This window comes from Sitophilus oryzae, unplaced genomic scaffold, assembly GCF_002938485.1.
Source record: "Sitophilus oryzae breed Bouriz unplaced genomic scaffold, Soryzae_2.0 scaffold_1745_pilon_pilon, whole genome shotgun sequence".
Lineage (NCBI taxonomy): Eukaryota > Metazoa > Arthropoda > Insecta > Coleoptera > Curculionidae > Sitophilus > Sitophilus oryzae.
Genome location: NW_022146441.1, coordinates 723,222 through 739,008, shown reverse-complemented (window position 1 = coordinate 739,008; position 15,787 = coordinate 723,222). Strand labels below are relative to the sequence as shown.

Here is a 15,787-nt window from a genome sequence, read left to right as displayed (position 1 = left end):
TTATGTAAAGTGACAATAAAGGTGCAAAATAAACAATATATCAGTCTGTGTTGTCATGTAATGCATTTAGTCTGTTTACCTCTACTAATAAAAAAGAAACCCTTTAAAACACATGAAAATAAGACACCCTGTATAGTAAACGAGAAAAAAATTATTAAAAAATCTGTTCTTATTAAAATAAATTTATATTTCAAAAAATCAACACTTTACAGACAAAAAAAACTTAACAGTTCGTTAATAAATTATACAAAAAAATATACAAACTACACGTCGATAAAAAATATATAAAATTACACTAAAATGTATTTTCTTTAAAAAAATAGGAAAATTGAGTGAAATGAGACTTAAAACTAATTCAGTGGTAGGCTTTCGTGCAACCATTGTCTTCCACCTTCTTCGGAAAAGTCAGAAGCGGCGTGATCGGTACCATGGAGTACCCATTTGGTGGTGAGAAGTCCTTCGACGCCTACTGGACCTCTGGCATGGATTCGGGCAGTGCTAATACCAACCTCGGCACCTAAAAGTATCAGTAGTTTAGCTACTTTATTTTTCATACCTTAACTCAGTTTTAATCTTTTTATCCAAAGATTACAACTATCTCTATTTATTTCTTATTTCTATGAAAAAAACATACCTAAACCAAACCGGAATCCATCAGCAAACCTTGAACTGGCATTGTGGAACACGCACGCGCTGTCAACTCGTTTTTGGAAGTCTTCAGCTCTATGATCTGCAAATAAAATATATATTTTTACAAAAAAGATCCATAGAGACTAATTAGGAAATATTGTTTAATTTTTTTAACACCTGGTATACTTAAAATTGAAGCTTTTTGGAGATTCTCAAAATTTATGCATTATTTTTTTTTAAATTTTCAAAGTTATAATAACTAAAAAATTGTAAAATAAAAAATATATGTCTCTCATCAGATCTACAAGCCCTTAAAATATGTGCACTCATTTAAAAAGCACCCTCTATATAAAACCTAGCCAATTTTCTTTTCAAAAAAACTGCTAATCTTTTCAGAAACAAACCCAAGCTGTTATAAAGAAACCAATTATTTTGTTACTTACTGTTTTCAGTGACAATGACATCAGTATGTCCACTGCCGTACGTGTGAATATGGTCAATAGCAGCGTCCAAATCTTTAACAACCTCAATACAGCATTCCAATGCTCCATACTCGTGTTTCAAGCTCTTTGCCAAGGGTGGACCGAATGTAAGCACTTGATTTAATGCTGGACCTGATAATAAAAAATTAAAAACTATTAATCTAGTCCAAAACAGATTTTTTTTACTGATTTGGGCATTTTTTTGGTCCAAATGCATTTAGAAACTAGGGATGTACAACAGGGTCGATACCAGTACATATCGATTCTATTTAAAGTAGCGTACATCCCTAATAACAACTCACTTGATCGACTTGAAATGTTTGGACGAGTTTGAAAAAGCTCCTGAAACCAGTTTGTTACAAATTCGAAGACATACCGAGCACTATTTTTAATTTTATACGAAATCTTTGACTGTTGTATCAATATAATATTGGGATCGATAGATACTACCAAAAAAAAAAGTCCATATCAAAACTCCAACAGCGAAAAAAAAACATTTTTAACTAACCTGAATATATTTTGACACCTTCCTTCTTCAAAACATTACATACATCAGAGAAGAAGTCAGTGTTCATCAGATCTTCGTGAATAAGAAGTGTTTCCATGGCATTACATGCTGCGGGATAGTCACATTTAGCATCTCTGATGATTTTGAGGGCTTTCTTCAAATCGGCCTCTTTATCAACAAACACATGGCAAATACCTAAACAAAAATACTTATTAACAATACTTGTATAAGTAGATGAATTAGAAACACTTCATACCTTCGGCATGTCCCATGACAGGTATGTGTTGAGATTGCGCTTGTATACTCCTGACAAGATCACTGGAACCTCTTGGGATGATCAGATCGATGTGTTGTTCCATGGTGAGCAAATCGCCAATTTCTTCTCTTGTTGAAACCTACAAAAAAATTAATTAAAATTGATCTATATAATTGGTAATGTTGATATGTACCAAAGAAATTGCATTGGCAGCTCCAATAGTGCTGAGCGCTTCCTTTACCAACTCCATAAGTGCTCTGTTGCTGTGAGCAGCCTCTTTACCTCCTAGTTTTACAAGAAAGTTGTTAATATATGTGTTTAAGATGTCAGATTATTAAAAACCTTTAAGAAGAAGTCCATTTCCTGAAGCAATAGCTAGGGCAGCTACCTGGGGTAGACTGTCAGGTCTTGACTCAAAAATAACCAAAAGAACTCCGATAGGAACAGTGATTTGTTTTAACTCTAAACCATCAGCTAGCCTAAAAAGAAATTCATGATTTTTTTCTTCTATACAGGAGTGATTCACAGCGTTAGACTTGTATGAAGAACCGATGTGATGGGATTTGACGGTTTATATCCATGTTGTTACTCACCTAGTCCTTCTCAGCACTCTGCCAACATTATTATGACTGGAGTCAGCAATTTGTTTCAATCCTACAGCTAAATTCTTAAGTTTAGACGGTGTGAGCGATAATCGAGACAGCAGAGGTTTTGCCAGGCCGGATTGGCTAGCTTCTTGGAGATCTTTTTGGTTGGCGTCCAAGATTTGAGACTGTTTGGACACCAATAACTCGGCTAAAGTGTGGACGCAGGAAGCTCTTTGGTCTGGGGTCAGTGTTTGAAGAAGTCTTCCACCAATACGTGCTAAAGAACGGAAAATTTTGTTAAAAATAATTAAAATTTAGTTGTAGACAATGATTCAGTATTAATACTAAAAGAATTTCGGACTTCCATTGTTTTCTTACCATTTTCAGCAATGATTTCTGTGGGGACGCTTCCAACATTGGCCGAGTCAGTAAAGAAGGTTCCTATCTTTCTTCCAGAAAGGATTGTTTTGATGGCTTCCTTTGCCATACCGTTGCATATGACCACAGATACTCCTGATAAAAAAAACAATTATTTGTGTTAATAATATAATAATAATTACTAAAAACCAATAATTGCTCGTGAGACATAGATAATTTTATTTCTTACTGAATTTAATATACAGGGTTGCTGTTATGTATGGAAACGGTCGATTATTAGTTAAAATATAGGAGGTACCGCAAAAAGTTAAATATAAAAGTTATAGGGTTTATAAATATCTATTGGCGGGTAATAAATTTAAGTAATTTCGTTTAATATTGTTACTCAAAATCTCTATTGTATTTCATGATTGTTAACTACAAAAAGCTGAGAAAATGATAGCATCTTAATTTCCTCCAATAATGTCCCAACTCAGTAAGAAATAAATGTATTTTCTGACCTCTATCCAATGCCCAGATGGCACTGTTGACCTTGGAGTCCATGCCGCCAGTGCCTACTTTGCTCTTCTGTCCAAACTCGATGGTTTGTCTCTGTTCGGATGAGAAAGTGTGCAAGAATCTCGCGCCGGGTTCCCATGGAGGTTTGTTGTAGATGCCGTCAACGTCGGACATCAAAATCAAGAGATCTGATTGGACTTCGGCAGCCAACATGGCGGCCAGGGAGTCGTTGTCTTTGAGTGAGATGCCTCTTTTACCAGGCTTGGCTAGAAAAATCAAAATAATTTTATTATCATTGAATAAAATATCAAAGGAGTCTGACTGATTTTTTTACACACGAGAAGTCATGAGAAGTTAAAAAAAAGTCGAAAAATTGTCCATTTTTTGCCATTTTTTTAACTGTTTTTGAGACTCTTAAAAAAATAGTAAACCTGGTCATAAAATTTTGAAAATTTCAGAAAACGTAGGAAATTTTATGTACTTTTTGAAAATATAACACTCTATTTCATTAAAATTGAGGACTTGATCAAAATCATCAATTTTCATGACTATATGCACGGAAAAAAGTTGAAAAATTGTCCATTTTTTAACTGTTTTTGAGGCTCTTAGAAAAATAGTAAATATGGCTATAAAATTTTGAAAATTTCAGAGTTTGTAGGAAATTTTATGTACTTTTTGAAAATATAACACTCTATTTCATTAAAATTGAGGACTTGATCAAAATCATCAATTTTCATGACTATATGGACGGAAAAAAGTTAAAAATGGTCAATTTTTTAACTGTTTTTGAAGCTCTTAGAAAAATAGTAAACATGGTTATAAAATTCTGAAAATTTCAAAGTTTGTAGGAAATTTTATGTACTTTTTGAAAATATAACATTCTATTTCATTAAAATTGAGGGCTTGATCAAAATCATCAATTTTCATGACTTTATGCACGGAAAAAAGTTGAATAATTGTCCATTTTTTAACTGTTTTTGAGGCTCTTAGAAAAATAGTAAACATGGTTATAAAATTTTGAAAATTTCAGAGTTTGTAGAAAATTTTATGTACTTTTTGAAAATATAACGCTCTATTTCATTAAAATTGAGGACTTGATCAAAATCATCAATTTTCATGACTATATGCACGGAAAAAAGTTAAAAAATTGTCCATTTTTTTAACTCTTTTTGACGCTCTTAGAATAATAGTAAACGTGGTTGTAAAATTCTGAAAATTTCAGAGTTTGTAGGAAATTTTATGTACTTTTTGAAAATATAACGCTCTATTTCATTAAAATTGAGGACTTGATCAAAATCATCAATTTTCATGACTATATGCACGGAAAAAAGTTAAAAAATTGTCCATTTTTTTAACTCTTTTTGACGCTCTTAGAATAATAGTAAACGTGGTTGTAAAATTCTGAAAATTTCAGAGTTTGTAGGAAATTTTATGTACTTTTTGAAAATATAAAAATATTAAGGCTTAAATACTTCGTTTTCCTAATAAAATCGATTTTTTCGACCCTTGTCTTGAAAAAAAATTTGGAGTAGTAAGAAAAAATTGTAATAAATATTTTTATTGTAATACTGATTACTGTACCAGTACTACGGACTGTATACTGAAAACAATGTCTTAAATGAACTAAAAATGTTATTATGTTGAGGCGGGGTAATAAAAACTTTTTGGGGTTCATTTTACCTCCTATGGGTTCATCAATTTGTGGAGGAGGCGATACAGCATCATTTGTGTTGATGATTGGAACGATATTCAAGCTGATCAGCTCGGAAAGAGTACTGATCAAGTTTCTTCTTGTCTCTTCGTTGTAAAAATCTGCCTTGGTGACCAAAACCTGTGCGATTTTGACACCGTACTGTGAAAACATGGCGTCGTACAACGACATAAGTCCTGACTGACCTACAGCGGCTGCTGCCCTGGGTTCCAACATCCTTGGTGCTTCCTACAATTAACGAAATACATATTTTAAGATCAAGTACATTTGCCGTGTTCTAAACTTGAGATTTTTTGTATCTATAACTATTTTACCTCTCTAGTGTGATCCGTAGGTGATAAGGTCTCCCTTAAAGACAGTGACATCAGCAATTCCTGAGTCAATTTTTGTTTTCCAAAAGCTACGGCACCACTGGTTACCATAATACACTCCCTTCCTTCGTTTTGGCATTCTGCTACCTGAAAAATATCAGAATTATAACAAAGATTGTTAGTTTTTTCTAGGAATAGTTCGTACTTGTTCAACAATTGATGCCAAGCGTCCCAATGCTAAACCATGTTCGTCTTCTCTAGTGATTACAGCACTGCCCAGCTTAACAACGAGTCTTCTGGCGTATTTCAGCTGGCTTCTGTCTGTGAATGTGTTTTCCCTTTTTTCTTGTAGGCCTACCGATGACAAATTTGCCTGTAAACAAAAAGTATAAAAAATTATTCGAGGATTATTTAAAAAAATATTTTTCTCATGCTTATGTGTCTAAATATCTTGAACACGCTCTATGTAGGATTTTTTTTGAAATTTTATCTCGTTCTTTAAGCCTACAATTTCAAAACAACCGTTTTTTAAATTCACCCTTTCAGTGCCCCTAACTCCCTTAATATGTATTTTCCGCCCTATACTTATAGGAACTTTTTTTACTATTTTTAGGAGTACTATCACCCCCCGATTTTTTTACACCATTTCAATGACACCCTGTATAAAAATGCTTGCTATTCTTTTATTTAATTTTCAATAACAAACACAGAGACAAATTGCAACAAAATATCAAATTTCCTGTTGAAATTATTAAAACAAACAAAAACTCCAGATTGGTTATTTGTTATTTTTCAATTTATTAAAAAATATTGATAGAAAAACTCAAAAAAAAATCTTTCAACTCTAAAAAATACCGCCAAACTAACTATCTGTGATACTTTGGCAAAAACAAACGATTAGCGAATACTTTTTTGTATCTATTTATTTTGTTTATAGTATATATCTGCAAGAGAAAAGGAATAACAACCTTATGACGACCAGTTCGTTAATGTTGTTTATTGATTGCATATTTTTTCAACGCCAAAGTACATTCTGATTAGGCATATCTTCTGCAATTATTGTGCTTTGGACTGCGGACGAAAATTTGTTTTGGTTCCTCTATATAGCCGGTATATTTTGTTGTTTTGGTTCATATATTAGAGATTTTGACCAAAAAATGTGACTAAACTTTCTTCTCAAATAGTTTTTTTGGGATATTTAATCCTATTATGTTTGTCCCTATATCTTGGACCCAGTCTGCTATCTCTATACCCTGCAGTAGCTTGTACAGTACATACAATCTTTTTGTACAAGCCATGCATAATTTACCTTCGCCGCCACACAGTACATGCATGCTTGAACAAGCTTCGGTTTATGCCGCGAAAAAGAAGAAGAAAGTCCGAAGAAAAAGAAGAAGGAAGTCCGCGGAACAGAAGAAGGAATCCTGAAGGCATTTTTATCTTTTTAATAACGGCATCCTTATCGGCTTGGCTGTCAATTAATCTATACTTATTAAGTAAAATTTTGTATGCTGCATCTTCACCCTATCATGATATTCTGGTGATTTAATTCGCCAAAGACACGGCTGATTGCTTGTCAGGGTTGCAGTAGTGTGTGTAGCCACCTTTACCGTCTACAAGCTCAACGTAAAGCAGAGATTTGGGTATGCGGTTTTCTAGCATTCTGCATACGTGACCAGGTACATCTTAAGCGGGATTTTGTAACCATGACTCCAATACTCTCGCAGCTAGTTTTTTCAAGGACCGATACTTTTGAGACATGGTGGAACCATTTGACCATTGTGTAACCACGGCATATAAATCACACGGCAGGCTAACTCTCTTTGGCGGGAACGCTACGCGCATACCGTCGCGCACGCCGCCATTAGGGTTTCCATCAACAGAAAGTAACCAGTGTCGTAGTTTCTTTCATCGACTGCGCACACTTTCGGCTGATTCGAGTCAGTAGCGTACGGATTAATTTATTTTGCTTATTTCTTGAGTTATATTTTAGAGTTGTTGTTTTATTTTTGTTTATTGTGTTATATATTTGGTTTTTCTAGTTTATTTTCGTTTCTTGTGTTATATAATTAATTTTTGTTTTTCTGAACATTTTTAAATCGTTAATTTTACGTGTTTTTAAAATGCCTGGGCGAAGTTGTGCAGCAAAAAACTGCCCGAGTAGAGGACTAAACTGCAATAAAAGTTTCTTTCTGTTTCCTAGAGATCCGATTAGGTATGTATATACATATGTGATTAATTATTTTAATATATTTTAGTTAAGAAAACAGTAGTATACATATTAGGACATTCAGCTAAATAGGAAGATCTAATTAAAAATCTTAACAAACTTTAATATTAGTAAGATTTAATGTTAAATATTTAGTAAAATAAAATGTAATGTTGTATCTAGAATCTAGACATTAAAAATTAAATTTAAAAATCATTATATTATTCATTTAAATATAATTAAAAAAATAAATAAAATGAGTATATCGAAAATAAGTTAACAATACATTTTTAGGGCAAGAACATGGGCAATTGCAGCTAACGGAGAAGACTTGATTGAAGATATAAATAAGGCCCACAAGTACAGGTTGTGTTCTTTTCACTTTGAATTTAAAATGTTTACCAATTCACTTTGTAACCGTATAAAATACAATGCGGTACCTACTTTGTTTCCTGCCATAAAAAAAATAGAAGTTTCTCAAAAAAAATTGCGGATTTATTAATTTGTGAAATTTGAATATTAATAAAATTTGCTACGCCCATTGATGGGCATAATTTGTACGTAGCCTCTTTATATTGTTCAATAAATATTTTATTGGTATTTTTTTAATTCTTGTTGTAACTCCTGGCATGTTTTTGTTAGTTGCATGTTTTTTAATTTTAATTGTCTATTCTCTACAGTGAAATATTTAATTGATTTTTTCATTTTTACTTTTCGAGAAGTATGCGCGGTTAACGATTCATTTGTTTGGACAAAAGTATTGTAAATAAAATTCAGTTTCAGTCAATTACAGTATTTTTTTAATACGACCCTGTCGTATTATCTGAGAAATTTTTTAATACGTTTTAATCCGGCCCTGACTAGGAAACCATAATGGCGCCGACAAGGTCAAATTTTATAGAAATTTTAAACAATGGAATTTGAGTAGAGTTGGCGTGCCGATTGTTTTATGTGCCGTGGTGTAACTATTGACTTCGCTGTAAAATCAACAGGAAAGCCAATATTCGGACATCAGTTCAAAATTTGCATAGCATTTCTCTATGTACTATGTTTCCAACGACCATGCACCACCCGGTATATATTTAAACAAAAATAAATGAAAATTTCATACATATCATATCTTTCTTTAATTTTTAAACATTCCATGATATTTTTTAGCTTGCTAGTTACTACGATGGGACATTTTGATTATAGATCTCGGTTCTGTAACACTGTATTTGTTAAATTAAATCATTTAATCAATACTTTTGAATGAAAACTAGTTATTAGTACGCGATATGATTTGCTGAGGTCAAGGATTCAACAATATAAACCATGTTTATCCGTATCTATGAAACTTTGTACAGTTTACTTAATTTTTTTTATTTTTCGGAACTAACATTGAAAATGCTCATTACAAAATCCATTCAGAATAAACACACAGCCAAAAAAAATTATATTATTATTAATAATTCTCTTGTAATCTTGGCATTTCGAAAAAATTATCAGGTTTTTTTCCAATCTATGTTTTGGCGGGCTCATCACTTATTTACTTCATGTTTGGGGTACTTTAAAAAATCATTCATTAAATTTATTTTAACAAAATATACGTGGAAGTGTTTCCTTTATATACAAACTTATCTTAAAATTCATTTTTATTCTATAACCATTAAATTTAGCACATTAATTGTGAATTATTTTGAGAAAACAATAAACAGAAAACATTTTTATAAAGTTCCGTAAGTTCTTAAGAGCATTTCTTGTTTTTACTGAAAAATAATGACAATTAGAAATTATTCAGTTTTTTTTGTTAAAAGTTTGGACATATCAAAAAATATGTTACTATCTTTTTTAATAAAAAAAATTTCTATGCTAAAAATATTACTATTTGATTAAAAGTAAATAGAGTGGGTAAATAAAATGTTCTAAAAATAGTATTTCGTTTAAATAGTGATGGTGGAAGTATGTTATATGGACTGAATTTCTGTTATAATTGAAGAAGTTTTTTATTTTTCTAGTTTATGGAAATCATTAATAAAAAAATGACAGAAAAAATTCAATATCATTTCAATATACAGGGTTGTTCACCACATACGACACAGAGTATTGTAGCGAAACGATTAGATTTTTACAAATTGTAAGTTTTGGGTTCGATGAAGGACTATTAGAGCTACAATTTAAAAATAATTTTACAAGATACAGAGTGTCCCAAACAAGTAAAAAATATCAAAGTTGTATTTTTTTAAATGGAACACCCTGTATATTATTACATTTTTAGTTTCTACGATTAAAATAAAGGTAAATTTGATTAAGGTTTATTACACTAAAATCTTACCGTTTTTGAAATATTTTCAATTTTGTGAAATTGCAGTAAAAATTTTAAGGCTTCATTTGTCCAAGGGTATCAAAGATTTTAATACGAAATATTTACTGAAGTTTATTTATTGATCAGTTATTGTGTTGCAATAATAAAAATAATACTACCTTATACAGAGTGTCTCATAATTTATTTTAAATAATTTCTAGCTTTAAACGCCAATAACTCCTTTAATTTAAATGGAACGTCCTGTATATTTTAGGAGAATCAGATGCACAATTTAATTGTCTATCAAATCGTATTTTACTATTTTTTATCTATCCCTTCAAGTTTTCGCAGAAAATGCATTTTCTTATAATTTAGATCTCATTTATCAATATACCCATGGAATATTGACATTTTAGATTGTTTATAAAGCAACAAATGTACAAAATGTACAGACTAGTAATATTATCGTTTTTAGCAAAATGATAATATTACTAGCCCATTTGTATGCAAAAAGAAAACTATTTAAATCTTTATAAAAGAGTATACCATTAATTAAATATAACACCATTATTTCCGCCCATATACTAATTAATTACATACTTAATTGTGTTCGTTAATAAATTATTCTAAATAAATGTGGATTTGAGTCAGAAATCAATATAATAATAAGTTATCAAAATGAACGTCTCTGTTGTTATAAATAAGCATTTATTAAAAAATGAAATATAATTTTTAAGGTGTTACTTTTTACCACACTGTCTAATACACATACAAAACTCAGTTTTTTAGTATTTGGGGCAATTATTATTAATCAACGCAAACAGTCAGTTAATGTAGTTTGAATACTGGAATCATATTAATTGGTCTTCTTTAACAAATATTTAAATAGTTTTTTTTTTATTTTTTAAATCTTTAAAAAATCTATCTTTAAAAATAATCTAAAATGTCAATATTCCATGGGTATATTGATAAATAAGTTCTAAATTACAAGAAAACGCATTTTCTACGGAAACTTAAAGAGATAAGTAAAAAATGGTATAACACAATTTGATAGACAATTAAATTGTGCATCTGATATACCTAAAATATACAGGGCGTTCTATTTAAATTAAAGAAGTTATTGGCGTTTAAAGCTAGAAATTATTTAAAATAAATTTTTAGACACTCTGTATAAGGTAGCATTATTTTTATTATTGCAACACAATAACTGATCAATAAATAAACTTCAGTAAATATTTAGTATTAAAAACTTTGATACCCTTGGAGAAATAAAGCCTTAAAATTTTTGCTGCAATTTCACGAAATTGAAAATATTTAAAAAACGGTAAGGTGTAAGTGTAATAAACCTTAATCAAATTTACCTTTATTTTAATCGTAGAATCTAAAAATGTAATAATATACAGGGTGTTCCATTTAAAAAAATACAACTTTGATATTTTTTACTTATTTGGGACACTCTATATCTTGTAAAATTATTTTTAAATTGTACCTCTAATAGTCCTTCATCGAACCCAAAATTTAAAATTTGTAAAAATGTCATCGTTTAGCTACACTACTCCGTGTCGTATGTGGTGAACAACCCTGTATACTTTTTTCAATATTTCCAAAGAATCAGACATCTAAAATACAAAATATTTGATATAATATCTATACGATTTTTTATTAATAAATATAGAGCAAGTCTTTTATATAGGGTGTTTCGGAAAGCAGTGCAAATATTTTAACTGAAATAAGTCAATGAGCTTTTTCAAGTCTGGATATTTCACAGAAATCCTTTTGATATCAGAAAAAATATACAGCAAAATTTATACAAAATGTTGATTTGTTAAGACTTATAATTTATAATTGTAAAAGTACGATGTGTTTTTAGTATAAAAATGTATATTATTCCATAAAAAAATTACCAGAAATTAAAAAACCAAGAAAAATACATATAACTATGCATTCATGATATTGTAGTAGAATATATTTCCCCCTTTAAGTCAAATACTTCATAAAAATATATTATTTTGAGAAAAATATACAAAATTTGACAAAAAAATGCAATTTTCTGCATTATTCTTCGTACTTCTTGTATGGTACTATACAGGGTAAGTCTTAAATAAGTGCAAATATTTTCAGGGCTGGCAGACCTCGATAAAAGAAACATATATTTTCTCTTTACCGTTTTTCAAATAAGTCTAAAATAACCAAGCTATTTTACTTTAAAAATATCGAAAAAAAAATTTTTTTTCGCTTAAATTTTGAGAACCACTGGGTCTTTTCTGGGATTCTTTCTTGTAAATTTAATCTACTATCTATGTTGCTATATTATGACGATATTATGTTTTTTAACTAAAAAATAAAAAAAACTAAAAAATTCCAAGTTTTATTAAGATCGACAAAAAAAAAGTTTTTTTAATTTCACTCAAAACTCAAAATGGGTTATTTGGGTCATAAATGACCTAAATACAAAATATTTTCATGGTGTTTGTCTGTCTGTCCGTCTGTAACACGATAACTTTAAAAACAGCTAAACCGATTGTAACCAAATTTGGCACAGAAATACTGTGGCACCCGAGAATCTTTCCATTAGTTTTTGGTGGGGTTGGGGGGTTGGTAAGGGGGTATGGGAGGGGGTTAAAAATTTAAAAAAATTGTAACTACAAAATTACAGTAGCTAGCGAAATGAGGTTTTCAATTTAAGTTTAGGAATAATATTTGCAACAAAATTTGTAATAACATCAAAATCAGTCAAAGTCGCAGTTTTTGAGATATTCCGTGTTTCCGTAGTCCGTTTTTGGGAAAATCCGTGTGGAGAACTCCAAAGTCCCATCGGACGCGACCCCAGGTGGCGGATAGGGGCAATAACCGAGGACCAAAATTGGAAAAATTCCTTTACTTTGAAACTAAAAGAACTGCCTACCAACTTTTTATTAACATATTTTAGTATGGGCGGCTATACGTGCCTCCCGGCGCCAATTTTTTTGAAAAAAACATCGTAGATGTGTTTCTGAGGTCGAAATATACTACCCTAAAAATATTTGCACTTATTTAACACTCACCCTGTATAATTATAAAATAAAATAGAAAAAAAATATAATTTTGAAGCTTATTGACGATTTTTATCTTATGGTACTACAATAACTCTATCCCTACCTGTGTTATCCTGGGTACCCACAGTCTAGGGGTCGTACTGGCCCTCCTATAAACTTGACTGGCCACCGGCCTCAAAGCTGCAACCCTGAGGAAACCCACCCCATCCCTGAGGATGGTACGCGTGACGCGTGACGTCAATACATTCTTAGCCAGCATGGTGACCGTTTATTTGTGGTGTTTAGTCGTTGGCGAGCAGTACCTCGACTGAGCGGTACTTATCTTTGTGCATTTCGATATGTTCGATAGAAGCTTGAAGAGGAATCGCTATCAGAAGGCTGATAAGAAGGCCCTGATTAGTTATTGTAATGGATCAGCGATGTTAGAATTAATATAGAGCGTTTAAAGTACATGGTACTGCAACAGTACGTAGTACAGAGGAAGATCTTTAATATTGTTAAGTTACCTTAGATGCGCTCGACAGAACATTACGGAAATTTGAGGAGAATAAGTTATGTAAATGAAATGCTAAATTTGTAAATAGCCCTACTTATTTTGTGCCGTACTCTCTAGAAGAGCACGGCAGAGAAACCCTTGATCACCCTTTTTATGCTGCTCTGAACTTTAATAAAAGAGAAATAACAATAATACAGAAACTGTCTTCATACCAAGGTTTGTAGTATAAGATACTAGCGTGTACCCGCGACTTCATTCGCGTCGAATTAATCATTTGTAATGGTGATGATAAAGCAAAGCAAGAATTTCCATACACATATACAAACTGGATAAAATGTTCTCATATTTATGTCAGCATGAGAAAAAACAATATGGCGATATTACTGTATAACTTGGTAATATTTGAGAGGTAGTGGGAATTTGACTTTCGAAAAATCCGTTTGTCAAAAATAAGCTTTTTACAACAAGCCGTTTAAGCAGAATCGTGGTTAATCCATTACACAACTTTTTTGGAACACCCTGTATGATTTTTAAAAAATTTCAAAATATGTAAAAAACAAAATAAATTATGTGTGTCCAAGCGTTTTCCCGAAAGACTAACCGTTTTTTAAATATAACAAATATTGTAATATTTGAGGGGCGTTTTCACCCTCTTGGAATTTGAGATTCGAGAAACCCCTCCTTATCGAACATCTACACCCCACAGTCAATCCGTTTGCCAAAAATCAGCTTTAAACGTCAAGCAGTTTAAGCAGAATCGTGATTACCCAATGGTTATATTTTATGGAACGCCCTGTACAAATTTTTAAAAATTTTTAAAATATATGTAAAACAACAAAATAAAATATACGTGTTTAAGAGTTTTTCCGAAAAACTCACCGGTTTTTAAATAAAAAAATATTTTAATATTTGAGGGGTGCTTTCATCCCCTTAGAATTCGAGTTTCGAAAAATCCCTTCTTATCGAACATCTACACCCTAAAGTCAATGCGTTTTCCAAAAATCAGCTTTTTACGTCAAGCGCTTTAAGCAGGATCGTGATTAATCAATGAGCAGATTTTTCGAGACACCCTGTATACATTTTTAAAAAATCTTAAAATATGTAAAAAAACAAAATAAAATATACGTGTTTAAGCGTTTTTTTTCGGAAACTTGACCGTTTTTTAAATAAAAAATATTGTAATATTTGAGGGGTGGTTTCACCCTCTTGGCACTGGAATTTCGAAAAATCCCTTCTTATCGAACCTCCACACCCTAGAATCAACCTGTATGCCAAAATTGAGCTTCTTACGTTGAGTGGTTTGAGCAGGATCGTGATTAATCAGTGAGTCACTTAACGATTTTATTTATTAGTATAGATTCGCCCAGTTACGGTCGAAAATGTTAGTACCTACACTCAACAAGGCCCTTATTGTCACACTGCACCAAAAATATCGGCACGAATGGACAGTAAACGATTGTCTTTAGATTTACTTTTAAACTGAAATTATTCACAGCATAATCGATTCCATTAAATATAGAAAAATATTATATAATATAATTCTCCGATGAAATGAATAAGGAGAAGCTTTAGCACAGAGTATTACAACAAGAAAATAAGCTATATACTTTATATAGTTATTAACACTAGTGAAATAATGAGAAAACCTTTACTGTACCTTTAATAACATTCTTTCTCACAATGACTAAACTTACAAACCAAAATAACATCAGTGTGTCTCGAACAGTAGACTCAAAAACTATTACCTAACACCTATCATCTCTATTCGTTGTCTGATTTCCCTCTCCCTAGTTTACGAATAATATTTTAAAAATCAATAATTATTTATGTATACAGAGTGTCTTACAACTGACTGTATTGAATTTAAAGAAATATGTTTATTTTTAAATAGGTCTGAGTATATTTCATGCTTTTCATTACTTTTAATTTACCCTTTAAAGTAAATAAGTCGTCAGAAGACACTCAAAACAGACAAAATTAAATTGACAGACGTAAAATGATTAGGTGACTTAGCAAAAATTTGATTTTATTGAGTTTGACTTAAATATAAACTTGTGAACTGCGATTTATTTGTTTTAATGTCTATGGGATTAAAAGACAATCTGAGCTGTTTTTGATGCTTTTGAGTATGTTTACATCGTCATCTAGTAGTCTGGAAAAGGTTTTAAACCTTCTAAACACTTATGTACAGTACGTCTGTTCGTTCTGTAGCTATGGGGTATCCGTGAGAGGGAAAACGATATTCTCTCGATGATTTTCGTAAAAAAATACACGACGCGTCCCATCAATAAAAATTCGACAAATTTGCAAATAGCCAATAAAATGAGTGGGCGGAGCGATTTGCGGTGACGTACTCGTCAAGTCGACGTATAAAATATATTGCTGTTTATTTAAATGTTTTT

At 31.3% G+C, this 15,787-nt stretch overlaps 1 protein-coding gene across 1 annotated transcript; it reads right to left on the bottom strand.

Annotated features, from left to right (window-relative positions):
- Nucleotides 1-170: 170 nt before the first annotated feature.
- On the bottom strand, nucleotides 171-13,247 carry LOC115882037 (delta-1-pyrroline-5-carboxylate synthase). Its single transcript, XM_030899856.1, has 14 exons — nucleotides 12,993-13,247; nucleotides 5,567-5,734; nucleotides 5,365-5,508; nucleotides 5,020-5,278; nucleotides 3,342-3,605; nucleotides 2,842-2,976; nucleotides 2,470-2,740; nucleotides 2,219-2,355; nucleotides 2,070-2,161; nucleotides 1,877-2,015; nucleotides 1,621-1,815; nucleotides 1,074-1,244; nucleotides 635-730; nucleotides 171-517 (listed from the first exon to the last, which is right to left on the bottom strand). The coding sequence occupies exons 1-14, from the start codon at nucleotides 13,146-13,148 to the stop codon at nucleotides 351-353; spliced, it is 2,394 nt and encodes a 797-aa protein (XP_030755716.1). The 5' UTR covers nucleotides 13,149-13,247; the 3' UTR covers nucleotides 171-350.
- Nucleotides 13,248-15,787: the final 2,540 nt, after the last annotated feature.

What these genes read in the sequence shown, in the direction of transcription:
- LOC115882037 (XM_030899856.1), bottom strand. Translation starts at nt 13,148, where the DNA reads ATGCTGGCTAAGAATGTATTGACGTCACGCGTCACGCGTACCATCCTC. An exon ending in GGGTACCCAGGATAACACAG is followed by an intron (nt 5,735 to 12,992) that starts GTAGGGATAGAG and finishes TTTTGTTTACAG; the next exon opens with GCAAATTTGTCATCGGTAGG. An exon ending in AAATGGACTTCTTCTTAAAG is followed by an intron (nt 2,162 to 2,218) that starts GTTTTTAATAAT and finishes TTGTAAAACTAG; the next exon opens with GAGGTAAAGAGGCTGCTCAC.